Source organism: Solea senegalensis, linkage group LG6 (assembly GCF_019176455.1).
Source record: "Solea senegalensis isolate Sse05_10M linkage group LG6, IFAPA_SoseM_1, whole genome shotgun sequence".
NCBI lineage: Eukaryota > Metazoa > Chordata > Actinopteri > Pleuronectiformes > Soleidae > Solea > Solea senegalensis.
The window spans coordinates 9,619,729-9,632,927 of NC_058026.1; the positions used below are offsets into that span (position 1 = coordinate 9,619,729).

The 13,199-nt window shown below is 39.7% G+C and overlaps 3 protein-coding genes across 3 annotated transcripts; 2 read left to right on the top strand and 1 right to left on the bottom strand.

Annotated features, from left to right (window-relative positions):
• Window positions 1-990: 990 nt before the first annotated feature.
• LOC122771345 (tripartite motif-containing protein 16-like) lies at window positions 991-4,051 on the bottom strand. Its single transcript, XM_044028865.1, has 7 exons — window positions 3,325-4,051; window positions 3,133-3,228; window positions 2,752-2,985; window positions 2,408-2,564; window positions 2,266-2,322; window positions 2,105-2,158; window positions 991-1,913 (listed from the first exon to the last, which is right to left on the bottom strand). The coding sequence occupies exons 1-7, from the start codon at window positions 3,895-3,897 to the stop codon at window positions 1,372-1,374; spliced, it is 1,713 nt and encodes a 570-aa protein (XP_043884800.1). The 5' UTR covers window positions 3,898-4,051; the 3' UTR covers window positions 991-1,371.
• A 1,855-nt stretch (window positions 4,052-5,906) lies between these two features.
• On the top strand, window positions 5,907-8,503 carry tppp2 (tubulin polymerization-promoting protein family member 2). Its single transcript, XM_044027605.1, has 4 exons — window positions 5,907-6,044; window positions 6,986-7,186; window positions 7,311-7,464; window positions 7,617-8,503. The coding sequence occupies exons 2-4, from the start codon at window positions 6,996-6,998 to the stop codon at window positions 7,806-7,808; spliced, it is 537 nt and encodes a 178-aa protein (XP_043883540.1). The 5' UTR covers window positions 5,907-6,044; window positions 6,986-6,995; the 3' UTR covers window positions 7,809-8,503.
• Window positions 8,504-10,073: 1,570 nt separating this feature from the next.
• Window positions 10,074-11,695, top strand: LOC122771514 (tubulin polymerization-promoting protein family member 3-like). Its single transcript, XM_044029129.1, has 3 exons — window positions 10,074-10,264; window positions 10,734-10,887; window positions 11,504-11,695. The coding sequence occupies exons 1-3, from the start codon at window positions 10,074-10,076 to the stop codon at window positions 11,693-11,695; spliced, it is 537 nt and encodes a 178-aa protein (XP_043885064.1).
• The last annotated feature ends 1,504 nt before the right edge of the window (window positions 11,696-13,199 follow it).

Below are 13,199 nucleotides of genomic sequence, written 5' to 3' on the forward strand. Positions count from 1 at the left end.
TCAAAGGAACATTCAGGACCATGTTGATGGAAAACAAAACATTATATAGTCCTATATTTTGAAAGAAGATGTTGCTGGGATCATGACTGGTGGTGTTCATTGTGTGCCTGGAAAGAACATTTTCATTTCAGCACTATAAACACATCACACAGCGCACTTCACAAATGAAATGACAAAATGCTGTTAAATTATATTGATATGTGCCACATTTACCTTTTTAGTCAGTGGTGTTCACCCCTGGATTCAAACCCGGTGTGAAGTTGACCTGCATCTGGATATCTGGCCAAGCAGCAGTGAAGTGAGGATTTAACTATCATGCAAATACTCTTATTACATGGTTTAGTGTTGACATCGGTCAACAGGCAGTGGTGGTGGACATCTCATTGAATAACAAAGATAATTGATGAATTAGGCCTTGTCGCTTTGAAAACATGTTTCTATGCTGTGCTCCACCCTCCACGCCCGCTGGCTACTGAGATACTGTAGACGATGACCGCTACTGTTGATATTCCCAGTCTAGTATCATTATAAATACAAACACTATTATACTCTAATATACGCTAATTCCTGTAGTAGCTGGTGTAGTGCCCCTGAAACCTGGAAGTCTGTGTATTTGCAAATCGACTGTAAACATGTAAAACTAACATGTAAAGCAGCGCTGCACTTGTGAGTCATTTTATTTGCAAATATTGTGAGCTACAAGAACAGCATGGAACAAAAACAAAACATTCATTGAGCACATGAGATTTGGAGTTTCCTGATGTGAGGAAAATTTTTTATATTTTAGTGAAGCTTAAGCTGAGTTGAGTTAACATAATCACACAGTTCTCATAGTTATTGATAAGAAAGGTCTTCAAACTACTTGAATGGAGACTGTTTAATGATGTGACAGAACTACTTTTATGAAACTTTATAGTATATCGAGTACAATAAAAAAACAGCAATACAGTTATATTACTGTGTTTTATATAAAATGGTCATTAAACACAGTTGAATTAGACATTTACAATTTATTGTAGTATATCACATTCCTGCAGAACAGTGCATATTCTTCATTACTCGTCACTCTTATAAAGGATTACATTTTTACTACATCATGTATACATAAAAATAGGTACTCTCACATTAATACATTATTAACAGTTACATTTAGACCTTGTGTTGTTAGTGTTAGACGTTTTTATTTTATTCACAACACCAGTATTAATCTCTGAATGCATTTTTTAAAGATACAAGTTCATGATAGAAACATGTCAGTTTTTAAAATTACCTTAAGATAAAATCTGTTTGGAGACAATTACTGAAAAGTGTACTGCACAGTAAATATTGTATCCCCACACAGAACCTTTGACAATTCATAAGGCACAAATTTCAGTAAGTCGTATGATTTGACCTCAGCTGGCAGAGGGTAACTGAGGAGCCCACACCAAAGCCGGCATATAAAGGCTCACTGAACTGAGCTTTGAAACGATGGATGAGCTCCATGTTCTCCGATATTGAGTAGAAGGCCAAAGTGCTGCCTGCATAGTCCAGGTAGACGCCAATGCGTGTAGCACGGGGAGCACCGGGAAGGTCTTTGTCAGCTCTGTTGTGCCAGGCAGAGTAACCTGAGTCCGAGCAGAGGAGACTCCAAGACTTGTCATTATAGCCCAGCAGACTGTGTGAATTCTTGCCTTTGCGGCTGATCGTCTTGTACGCCACCCCGATGGAAAACTCCCCACTCCACTCCGCCTCCCAGTAAAATCTGAAACCGGTCAGAGGCTCCTTGCACAAAACCTGGGAGAAGCCGTCAAAGCGTTCCGGGTGATCTGGGTAAAACTGGACTGTTTTCTTCCGTGTCACCCTTTGGTTCCCATCAGACAAAACCAGCTCTTTATAAACTGTGTTTGGATCGAAATTCATCTTACAGGAGTCTAAGAAAAAAACAACAATGAATCATTTACGAGGAGGAGAATCTTGGGGAGGGACATGTCACTCGTCCACTCACTTTGAACTCACTCTTTTGTTAATGAACATAAATGTATGTTGTTTTTGTCAAAGGAGAACAAGCCTTCAAGTTTTTCATAACAATAATTCACACTAAAAAGGACACAAGTTTACTCACATCTCAAGAAGTCCATTCTTGTCTTTGGTTCCTGAAAATCTACTTTGCCAGGAACTATTTGCATATGAAAACACAGACATTAAGTTCTGCAACATTTCATTTTATTGGTTATTATTATTAAATGAGCTGGAATTTATTCATTTCACTTGATCGATTCTCACCTTTAAGTCGTTTATCTCCATTTCTTGGCAAAAGTATGTACACAGGGGTTTCACTAACTGTGAAGACGGTAATGCAAAAGGTTTTCAGTTACGAGCCCACTCTTTGGTTTTTTACATTTGAAAGTTATGCACAAGAACCAACCTGTTTTGGAGATTTTGCTTAGTTCCTTCTTACAGATGTCATCCAGGTGTTCCTTCATCTCTGTGGCTGTCTTGCTCATCTCTCCGAAGGAGAATTGAGGGTTGATGAGCACTTTGGGCACCATGGCCTCAGGAGGAACACACAGGGTTGGAAAATTCTGTTCAACAACAAAAACAGAAAAAAATGGAGGAGGTCCATTATCGAGTTTGAAGAATCAAAAACTCGATCTGAGAAGTAGCATCTGTATTAGCCTGACTGATTATACTGTGTTTTTTGAACATTTATTTGTACCAACAGGTCAATTATGAACACATTTTCAAGACTTTTTTTTTATCTTGTAGCACCTGCAGAAAATGAATGTTGTCCTCTGTTTCGAGGATCTGCCGCAGCTCGGCTTCTCTGCGTTGCAGCTCCAGTATCTCCTGCTCCAGACGGTCCACGTAGCCCTCGGCCTGTGACATGGCTGCCTGCATGTTGGCCGTTATCATCTGATGGATTTCAGCCTTCCATCGCTCGACTGCCTGGAGCATTTCATGGAACGTCTTGTCGCTGTCCGCCTGTGCTCGCTGGGCACAATTCTGAAAGGTAGAATCAATTTGTTATTATTTTACAAACTCCATAATGACTTTATCTTTTTCTTACAATAGCCATTCCATTGTCTCTCGTCACATACTGTATAGACACCCCTGCAGAAACACACTTGACTGGGCTGTGTCTACACTTACTTTGAGAACATCCACGTTATGCTTGAGCTCCTGCAGCTCCTTCATCCTCTCCTGAATGATGTAGTGGACTTCAGACTGAGTGACCACCAGCACTTTCTGATGGAACAACACAGAGGTAAGAAGACAAGCTTTTATGCATCACAGTTCTGATCTGCAGTATCATGTGGACGCAGCTTTATATGCGAGCCTTACTTGTTTCTCAGTGCGCTCTTCTTCCGCCGAGGTGATGTTGTGGCTGCGGTGTTCTCTGACAGTGCACAGCACACAGATGCACATCTGGTCAGAGCGACAGAACAGCTCCAAGCCTTTCTCATGCTGGGGACAGATCTTCCTGTCCAGATGGCCGGTCTCATCCACCAGCTTGTGCCTCTTGAAGGTGGATGATTCATAGTGAGGCTTGACGTGAGTTTCGCAGTAGTACGCCAAGCACATGAGGCACGATTTGACAGCCTTGCTGCGACGGCCAACGCAGAAATCGCAGAAGGACTCGCGGTGCATGTAGGGAAATGGGGTCAGCTCGGGTAGCTGGCGCCGCGGCTCGAGGTGCACGTCGGGCAGGTTACGCCTCAGCACGGGCCGGGGGGTGAAGGTTGCACGGCACTGGGGGCAGTTGTACACACCCATGTGGTCGAACTGGTCCCAGTAGATTTTGATGCACTCCAGACAATAGGTGTCACCACAGGGGATGGTGACCGGGTCCCTGATCGCATCCACACACAGTGGACAAAAATCCTCAGGTGGTAACGGAAATCCAGAATCGGTCATGGTGATAATGGATAAAACAAATGTGGGAAATACTCTGAATCACAAAACGTTTTAGATTATCTAAGCAAGACCAACAAAGTAAGAGTAAGACAGGTGCTGCCAGTCAGCAGCCTTTGACGCCCAGAGAGAGTGAGAGAGAGACAGTCTAAGCAACTGCCTGTCAAACCAGAGACAATGCTGTTTTCTGCTGACATTTAAAGGCCCGGCTTTGTTTCTACTATAAGCAGACAGGTGATGTGTTTCCACCTAACTCCTCTTTTTTCTTCCCAGCATCTGAGTGAAAGAACTGAGGTCTGCAACCATGATTACATCTGCTTACACAGCAGATAAAAAAACAAAAACAAACAAAACAAAACTTGCCATTAGTGACCCTGGACAACAATGATGGCCTTATTCAAAAACTATTAACACACTGGTTATTGGTATTTAACAGAGGACAAATCATTTGCTCGATCTATTCTGTTTCCTACGGTCCAAAATAATGCAGATTGGGGATTGAGTTAACTGGACAAAATGAAACTGAATGCTTCACTGTGACGATGTTATGTTTGCTATTATGCTCCTTGTCTCTGAGGACTTAAATCATGCCTCTCCATTCTCCCCTCTGACCACTTTCTTTTGCCAAAACCAAGGACACATACTAGTCATTGCACACACACACACACCTTTTTTAATCCATAACTGTGCAATACACACTTTAAATGTGTAAATCCACACACTGCATGTCGTATGTTGTATTCTATTTGTTATTATTTTAATATGTAATGTTTTCAGAAACTCTCGTTGTTGAAATGCACGTGCACTATTTTTTTCTCGCACCCTTTCTTCTGTGCTGCTGTGACGCTGCAATTGTCCCCGTCATTGGGCTAATTAAGGATGATCTTATCTCGCGTTTCTATGCGTGGGCACATAGTTTCTGTGGCTTTCCATTTGACTGAGCAGTGAGTTTCATGATGGTACGTGATGCCAAAACAGCTCGTGTTTATCCTGTGAACAAAACAGCCAGTCAGTGAAAGCATGAGGGCTGGAACCTGAAAAACAATGCGAGGTGAAGGCACTGTAGGACAATTAACATCAGCTCTGTTTTCAAACATTGTTATTGGACTAAACCATGTTCATGCCTTTTTAGTTTTATGTGTAATGACATGGTTGGAGCATGATCTATGATCTGTGAGTCAGATTACCAACACATCAGTCTATGAAGGTCCCTCATGTCCGTGCACACTCTCACTGGCAAAGTGACAATATAGACGTTGGTAAGGGTTTTAGGTCGTGAAAACAAGTACAGTATATTTGTATTTGTATTGTGGAAATCGAAGTACAAAAATCCCCACCAGCAGATATACTGTATGTGGATGTAACAAAAACAATCTCACGCTAGGATTTTCTGTTTGATGCATGAAGAAGAAGAAAAAGAAGAAGAACTTTATTTTACCATTTGCACACACACAAGTACAAGTGCACTGGAATAGAGGAAATAACACAATACAATGCAATCCTAATAAATACTATCTGATTAATAAAAATGAAATGTAGGTCTCCGACGCTGTATAAAGTGCAAAGTGCATCCTGCAATGGAGGGTTGGAGGATGATTTGGACTATTGTCTTTGTCCTTTGAAGGGCCACACTTATCATGTGCAGACAAGAATGCTATTGTGACAATGAGAGAGAGAGAGAGTGACAGCTTATACTTGCAAAAGAGTGAGAAAGGAGAAAAAAACACACATAATATACATAATAATATATACATAATCTGTCCTCTAAATAAAGAGATATGGAACACAGATGTACAGCACATGAAACAAATATAAAACTATATCCACAATCTTCCCACAAATGCACTTGGCAAGAATCTCATGAGACTGAACAGACACAAGTGCAGCTAAGTGCCCATGATGTCACAGACTGTGCCAGCCTGCGCTCTCTCTCTCCCTCCATCCCTCCCTCCCTCCCTCCCTCTCTCTTGTGTTTCTCTCCCCTCATGCCTCTCCGTATCTCCCTCCATGTTTGTCATCATTGTGAGGAAGCCTGGGAGTGGCCGGAAGCAGGAGAACCAGAGGAGAACGAAGAGGAAAGAGGAGGAGGTGGACCAGCTGTGCTCGAATCAGACTTTCGTTTCGTAGCATCCTTCCATTTAAGGCAGCAGGTACATTTTTTTACTTTCAGGGGATTTTTTTTTTGCTATTTATGGTCGTGCACTGAGCTCTACGGTAATACAGCAGAGGGGGACGGGCAGTGCATGTCGCAGCAGAACATATTTGAGGAGATGATATTTAACAGAAAAAAGTATCTCAGTCTTTGCTCTGATGGTGATAAAGTATATTATAACATTTATGTGGACGGAAATCCCTGTGATATCATGAATACTCACTGTTATTGCAGCATGCTTTTATTTATAGTTTACCCTCTGTGACAGTTCTTCCCGCCAGGAGATCAAACCTTTCTAAGCTGTTACTTAAGCCATGCCTGAATGCTGTGTTTAGATTTTAGATGATCTCTGTGGATATGAGGAGGACGTCATTTATTGCTATTACTATTGTCAGTGCACTCTCATTTCAATCACCATGAGCAGCAGACAGCAGTGACAGCAGTTCTGTGTGTGCACATATGTGTGTGTGCTAGTGAGCCTGCGTGTGTCTGTGTGCGTGTGTGTGTGAATGAGAGGGAGAGAGAGAGAGAGAGAGAGAGAGGGAGAGAAGCAATTTGGAAATTGAGTTGATTGAATTAAACTGGACTTGGATAGCATGGCTTACACTGACAGCATAGATATAGATGTGGAAATCACTCTCTCTCTCTGTGTGTGTGTGTGTGTGTGTGTGTGTGCATGAGAGGGAAAAAATAATGTGCTCACTGAATGTCATGGCGGTCATTTCTTGGCAGACAAGTCATCAATCAGCTAATGGAGTCATTAGTTATGAGTTTGCATATCCTTAGAAGCAGAGAAAGTGAATATGCTGCCACTTTCTCTTTCTACACTTGAGAGTAATTGTGTGGATGGAACATTACAACAATTTTGCTGCTATGTCAAACATTATCCTGTCTGCGTCACACCTCTCCGCTTGCCTGTCTTGTGGTTATATGACATAGGTTTGTCAGCATGGCGGAGAGCTCAGTGTCTATGGCAGACGTGGAGACGTCCTTCCAGAAGTTTGCAGTCCATGGAGACACCAAGGCCACGGGGAAGGAGATGAACGGCAAGAACTTCGCCAAGCTCTGCAAAGACTGCCACGTCATCGATGGGAAGGGCGTCACGTCCACGGACATTGACATAGTTTTCAGCAAAGTCAAGTAAGCGCTCCCTCAGGTTTCACCCTCCACAGATAAGACAGTGATAGAACACCAGCAGCGATAACGAGATGTCATTTAGATGATTTTTTCTGTATCCTCATTTGGCAACTCCGTGTTTCCTCAGGGCAAAGTCGGCTCGTGTGATCACATTTGAGCAATTCAACCAGGCACTGACTGAGTTGGCTCCCAAGCGCTTTAAAGGCAAAAGCAAAGAGGAGGCCCTGCAACAGCTCTATGGTCTCATTGTTGGGAAGGAGCCTGCTAATGTCGGAGTCACTGTGAGTACATAACTGCAACATAACCACTTCATTAACATCTTTAATATCTGATCATTTACTATTTTTACAATTTAAAATGTGTGCCTGTAGTTTAGAAGTTTGGAAAAGTAATGGTATCATTATTCCTTGAAAAATCTTTCTGTTGTTTTTAGAAAGTGGCAAAGGCGGCTGCCGTGGACAGACTGACTGACACGTCCAAATACACGGGAGCACATAAGGAACGATTTGATGAGTCCGGCAAAGGGAAGGGAAAGTCCGGGCGCGAGGAGATCCCAGACGCGAGTGGCTATGTGGCATCCTACAAGGGCAGCGGCACTTACGATGACAAAGTGAAGAATGCATAAAGGTCACCAGTCCAAGTCAGGGACGACAACCATTCAGCGTCACATTCACATCAATTTATAGTCTCCAATTAATCTAATCTGCATGTTACTGGAGTGTGGGAGGAAGCGGGAGTACATGGAGAGAACATGGACCATGCAAGCTCAACAGGCCCTCAGTCGAACTGGGATCCCAACCGCCACCCTTCTTGCTGTGAGGCAACAGAGAAAACAATTACCAAAGCAATTACCATACCTAATTCAAATGAATGTATATGTATATATTTACTTGCAGTACATCAGTATTAGATAGTAAATAGGTAAACTGATGTTTTCTGCTATGGTTGAGACCACTTATTAGCCATGTGTGCTTTGTAGAATCTCCTCTGCTTTGTCCCATAGCTCAACACAGTGCCTTCATGTTGATTTAGCCTCTAGAGCCTTATTGCTGCGACATGTTCTGCTTGATGCAAGTTAATGCTCTGAAAAGAAATGTACGTCATTTTTAAGAGACAGCACTATTAGTATTAGACGTTTGCTTTGCTTACTAAGAATGGAAATCAGGTTTGTTGCCATGGTAAAGCTCACCCAGTATAAGAGTATGAATTTGCAAGAGCTAAACAAATAAATAATAGACGAAAAAAAGGAATAAAATAAAGAGTAGAGTGCAATATTTACAAAAGCGAAATATGAATATGAATAAAATAATTAACATACCACTTTGGATTACAGTGCTTTTATTTTTTTCAACATTTCTGTCATTTAATCAAATATTTTTTAGTACTTTGTTTTACAGCATTTAAGTTTATTAAATTAAATGGTTCCTTTCATATGGGACTTTTTGAAATTCATCAATAACTAAACAATAAAAATGTTTGATTTGCAGTATGGTCATATAGTTATAGATGTCCTGAACACAGCCTAGTCAGTCCTGGTCAGAACGTATGGGAATTTTTGTTTTCATTCCATCTCAAAGTTTATTTAACATGTTTTATTCTGATTAAAAATTGGGACTTCTGAAATTCCTCAAAAAGTGTACAACAAAAGGGTCTGATTTGCAGAGATTACAATTCTAACAGAGAACAATGACGTGTAATAAGGCCAGATGCTGGATCAACGGCAATATGACAACGGCATCTACACATAAAACAAGGTCATTAAGTTAGAAGAATAAGAAGAGAAAGAAGAGATTGGTAAGAATAAAATAAAACATTCATAAGGTCAAATAATAAACAGACATTTAACTGAAAGCAAGAATAAAAAGGTATGTCTTGAATTTAATTAAAACAAGTTTGAATAACTTACTGATGTCAGAACGTCAAAGTATAGTGAAGTGTGCAAAGTCAACTCACTCACACATTATAAATAGAAATGATAGGGTGTCATTATAACAATATACTGTATGTTTCCTGACAGTTTTGTCAGGAAACTTAATCATCAAATGAGGAAACAGTAGAGTCTGGGTAAAAAAAAAAGAAAAAAAAAAGACTATGAATGAAGAAACAATAGCAAAAAAACAAAACAGCAAAGCAATAGTAAAAAAACAGCAGCCAATAAAAAGAAAAGGAAAAAAAACACCCAATGACATTAGAATACTAAGAGTAGAATGACATGTTGAAAGGACAGAAGGTGGATCAAAGCCAATATGACAACAGTATAGTAAAAATAAGATAATTGAAATTGAATAACACCTCTAAGTGTACGGCTACAGCACAGTACTATTAAGGGAGGAAGACGAACAGACAAACGATCCAATTGGAATAAAAACAAATTAAGTTAAAACAATATACAGACATTCAATCAATCGCAAGAATAAAAAGGTAAGTATTGAATAAAACACACGGATGAACAAACACTCGATACATCACATTACAAACAGAGATGATAGGATGTTGTTATAACAATACGTGTTTTACAGTGTAACACATGTACATTGTGAGAACATTATACATTATTGTTTCACATTATAATGTAAAAATGATTATTAAACAAAAACTTTTCACATTATAAAGTGATACTGATCTGTTAGATAACAGCTTACTGAGCGCAAATGAGCGCGCTTAAAAAAACGCAATTGGTTGCTGTAACCCGGTGCTTTCGTGCCATTTTTGGTCATTTCCTGGCAGGCAAGACATCAATCTGGGTCATTAAGAGTTTGCATAACCTCATAAGTATAGAGAGTGAATATTCAGCTGTTTTGTTTTTTAGTTTTTTTCTGCAATGTTGAACATTATCGTGTCTGTGTCACACCGCTCTGCTTGCTTGTCTTCATTATGTACATCCGTCAGCATGGCAGAGAGCTCAGTGTCTATGGCAAACTTGGAGACGTCCTTCCAGAAGTTTGCAGCCCATGGAGACTCCAAGGCCACAGGGAAGGAGATGAACGGCAAGAACTTTTCCAAGCTCTGCAAAGACTGCAACATCATCAACGGGAAGGGCGTCACCTCCACGGACATTGACATCATTTTCAGCAAAGTCAAGTGAGAGCTCCCTCAGGTTTCCCCCTCCACAGCGAAGATGTTGATAACACACCATAGCAGCTGTGTCACAGTGTAACAAAGTCAAATGATGCATCTGCTCCTTTTATGGAGAGTCAATCACCACCAACGTATCACCATGTATCAGAACACGTGTAGTGTTAATTATTGTTGCGGCAAAGGTTTTCCACACAGGACCAAGGGAAAGACCAACACATGGAACAAAGACCGGATTTTTATTTTCACATTTCTTTTAGCGCACAATAAAGACGTCAACATCCAGAAAATGACATGTTGTGAAGTGGTCAGTGCTATATTTCTAGCTTATTCAATGTACTTTGTAGTCACATGGCCAGTAATTAGTACAATAGAATTGCTACTCCACATGTTGCACTAACATGCAAAGAGGCACGAGATGTTATTAGGATGATTTTGTCTCAATCCTCATTTTGGCAACACCGTGTCTCCTCAGGGCAAAGTCGGCTCGTGTGATCACATTTGAGCAATTCAACCAGGCACTGATAGAGTTGGCTCCCAAGCGCTTTAAAGGCAAAAGCAAAGAGGAGGCCCTGCAAGAGATCTACGGTCTCATTGTGGGGAAGGAGCCCGCTAATGTCGGAGTCACTGTGAGTACAAGTCATAACCACATCACAACAATTGTTTTTGGTAAAATGTACAAATAAACTGGGGCATGGATGAGTTTGTTGTAAAATGTAAATAACTTCTATGTTGGTAAAAGCCAGTTTATTAAGATTATTTGACTGAACTAGATTTATAATAATTTCTTCACATATATACTATGAATTACTGGCTCATTCTTGCCATCTCAGCCATGATGCTGCAGCGTAATATATAACTTTGCCTTCAGATGGCGACAAAGAACTTGTCTTTCCAGGACACTGAAAATGTAACCCTGTAACACCTAAGCCTCCAAATGTCAGTGGACTTTTTTTGCCTTCTCATTTTAACCATTGGTCGATTGGCACAAACTGTTGTGTAATTACGGCAAAGCAAAGTGCACTTGCGCAAATGTTTCGTCTGCGGTACGCAGATTTTTTTAAGTAGGCAGGGAAGTAAGTAAATGTTCATGTTGTGGGGACATAAAACTATTCACACAGGTTTATTCTGGGGAACACAACCTCTGTAAAGAGTCAAAGTGTCACTGTTTTCTTAACATAAACAATGCAATAATTACTTGTTTGCTCCTTCAGTTATGTTTTCGTAATCTTCCATTGTTTTTAGAAAGTGACAAAGACCGGTGGCGTGGACAGACTGACTGACACCTCCAAATACACGGGAGCACACAAGGAACGGTTTGATGAGTCTGGCAAGGGGAAGGGAAAGACCGGGCGCGAGGATCCTGCAAACACCAGTGGCTATGTGGGATCTTACAAGGGCAGCGGCACTTATGAAGACAAAGTGAAGAAAGCATAATGACGGATCATAAAAACTCCATTTAGGAGTATTAAGAAAAATTAAAAAAAGATAATTAGCAACTCTTAAAACAATATTAAATATATTCATAGTGTAGAACCTCTGAAAATTTGAATATTTGAATGGTTCCACAAAACAAATAAATAAGATTTTCATAGTTTTTTAAGTGATATCCAGAATAGGGAAATTGGGAGCATTTCACCATAGTTAATTAAGTTTTAGTCAGTGATTCCTTTATTGTAGAGACCACTTTTAGCCATGTATGCTTTGTCCCGTAGAGCTCAACACTGTGCCTTGAATCAGATTCAGGTAAAACTCACATAGTACAAGGGATTTTTTTCTAGCTGTTGGTGCAAAAACAAGAGCAAAACAAATAAATATTCAAGTATAGAAAATAAAAAGTTCAAGTATTTACAAAAGAAAGATATGAATGTAAATCAAAAATAAACTTTGTATTTCAGGGCTTTTTTTCCTTCATTTTCTTCCTGATAAAGATCCTTTCACCTTTAGTTTCTGTCTACAGTTGAATAAATACGTAGCCCTTTTCTGTCAGAATTAAAGGATGAAGATAGACTGAAATAAAAAATGGTTGTGTTGTATTTTATTACAGCATTATACTGTATTTACTCATGATCGGGAATCGAATGCTATGACTTTTATAAGCAATTCGAGTAACCATGGCGACATAAATCCCAAATCAAATCCCACTTAGGATTTGAAAAGTTTTGAAAAAATAGTTTAGTATTTTGTCCAAAAAGTCACCTAAATGTCTACTTTACTAAACTAGGACATTTTTGTCAATTTTTTTTGTGATTTTGGACCACATACTAAACAACGACTTTTTTGTCACATTTTGGACCACATACTAAACTATGACATTTTAGTGACTTTTTTGACGACATACTAAACTATGACATTTTAGTAACTTTTTTGACGACATACTAAACTATGACATTTTAATAACTTTTTGGACCACATACTAAACTATGACATTTTTGTCACATTTTTACACATATACTAAACTGCTATGACATTTTGGTGAATTTTGGAGACACATTTTGACGACATACTAACCTATGACTTTTTGTCTGATTTTGGACCTAATTTACTAACCTATGACTTTTGGCACATTTTGGACTTATTATACTAAACTATGACTTTTTTGACACATTTTGGACGACATACTAACCTATGACTTTTTGGGCACATTTTGGACGACATACTACAACACCTTTTTAAATATATATAAATATTAGCTTTTAAATGATCATTTGATGAAGATCCCTAAATGAGACTCCAAGTCGTAAAAAGTCAACTCAACTTTGTCATGTTGATCTGCTCAAACAATGTATGCTGGTTACTTCAAATCTCCCTCAGCAGTGGCAGCAGCGGTGAATCCACTTTCTACTGGAGAGGATGATGGTGTTAGAGCACCTGAAGAAAGCTTGTTCACTCACTTAAATCTGAACATTGAAAAACACAGAAAAACAGAGAAACAGCACCT

What these genes read in the sequence shown, in the direction of transcription:
- LOC122771345 (XM_044028865.1), bottom strand. Translation starts at nt 3,897, where the DNA reads ATGACCGATTCTGGATTTCCGTTACCACCTGAGGATTTTTGTCCACTG. An exon ending in TGGAGATAAACGACTTAAAG is followed by an intron (nt 2,159 to 2,265) that starts GTGAGAATCGAT and finishes ATATGCAAATAG; the next exon opens with TTCCTGGCAAAGTAGATTTT. An exon ending in AAGAATGGACTTCTTGAGAT is followed by an intron (nt 1,914 to 2,104) that starts GTGAGTAAACTT and finishes TTTTTTTCTTAG; the next exon opens with ACTCCTGTAAGATGAATTTC.
- tppp2 (XM_044027605.1), top strand. Translation starts at nt 6,996, where the DNA reads ATGGCGGAGAGCTCAGTGTCTATGGCAGACGTGGAGACGTCCTTCCAG. An exon ending in ATAGTTTTCAGCAAAGTCAA is followed by an intron (nt 7,187 to 7,310) that starts GTAAGCGCTCCC and finishes GTGTTTCCTCAG; the next exon opens with GGCAAAGTCGGCTCGTGTGA. An exon ending in CTGCTAATGTCGGAGTCACT is followed by an intron (nt 7,465 to 7,616) that starts GTGAGTACATAA and finishes TGTTGTTTTTAG; the next exon opens with AAAGTGGCAAAGGCGGCTGC.
- LOC122771514 (XM_044029129.1), top strand. Translation starts at nt 10,074, where the DNA reads ATGGCAGAGAGCTCAGTGTCTATGGCAAACTTGGAGACGTCCTTCCAG. An exon ending in ATCATTTTCAGCAAAGTCAA is followed by an intron (nt 10,265 to 10,733) that starts GTGAGAGCTCCC and finishes GTGTCTCCTCAG; the next exon opens with GGCAAAGTCGGCTCGTGTGA. An exon ending in CCGCTAATGTCGGAGTCACT is followed by an intron (nt 10,888 to 11,503) that starts GTGAGTACAAGT and finishes CATTGTTTTTAG; the next exon opens with AAAGTGACAAAGACCGGTGG.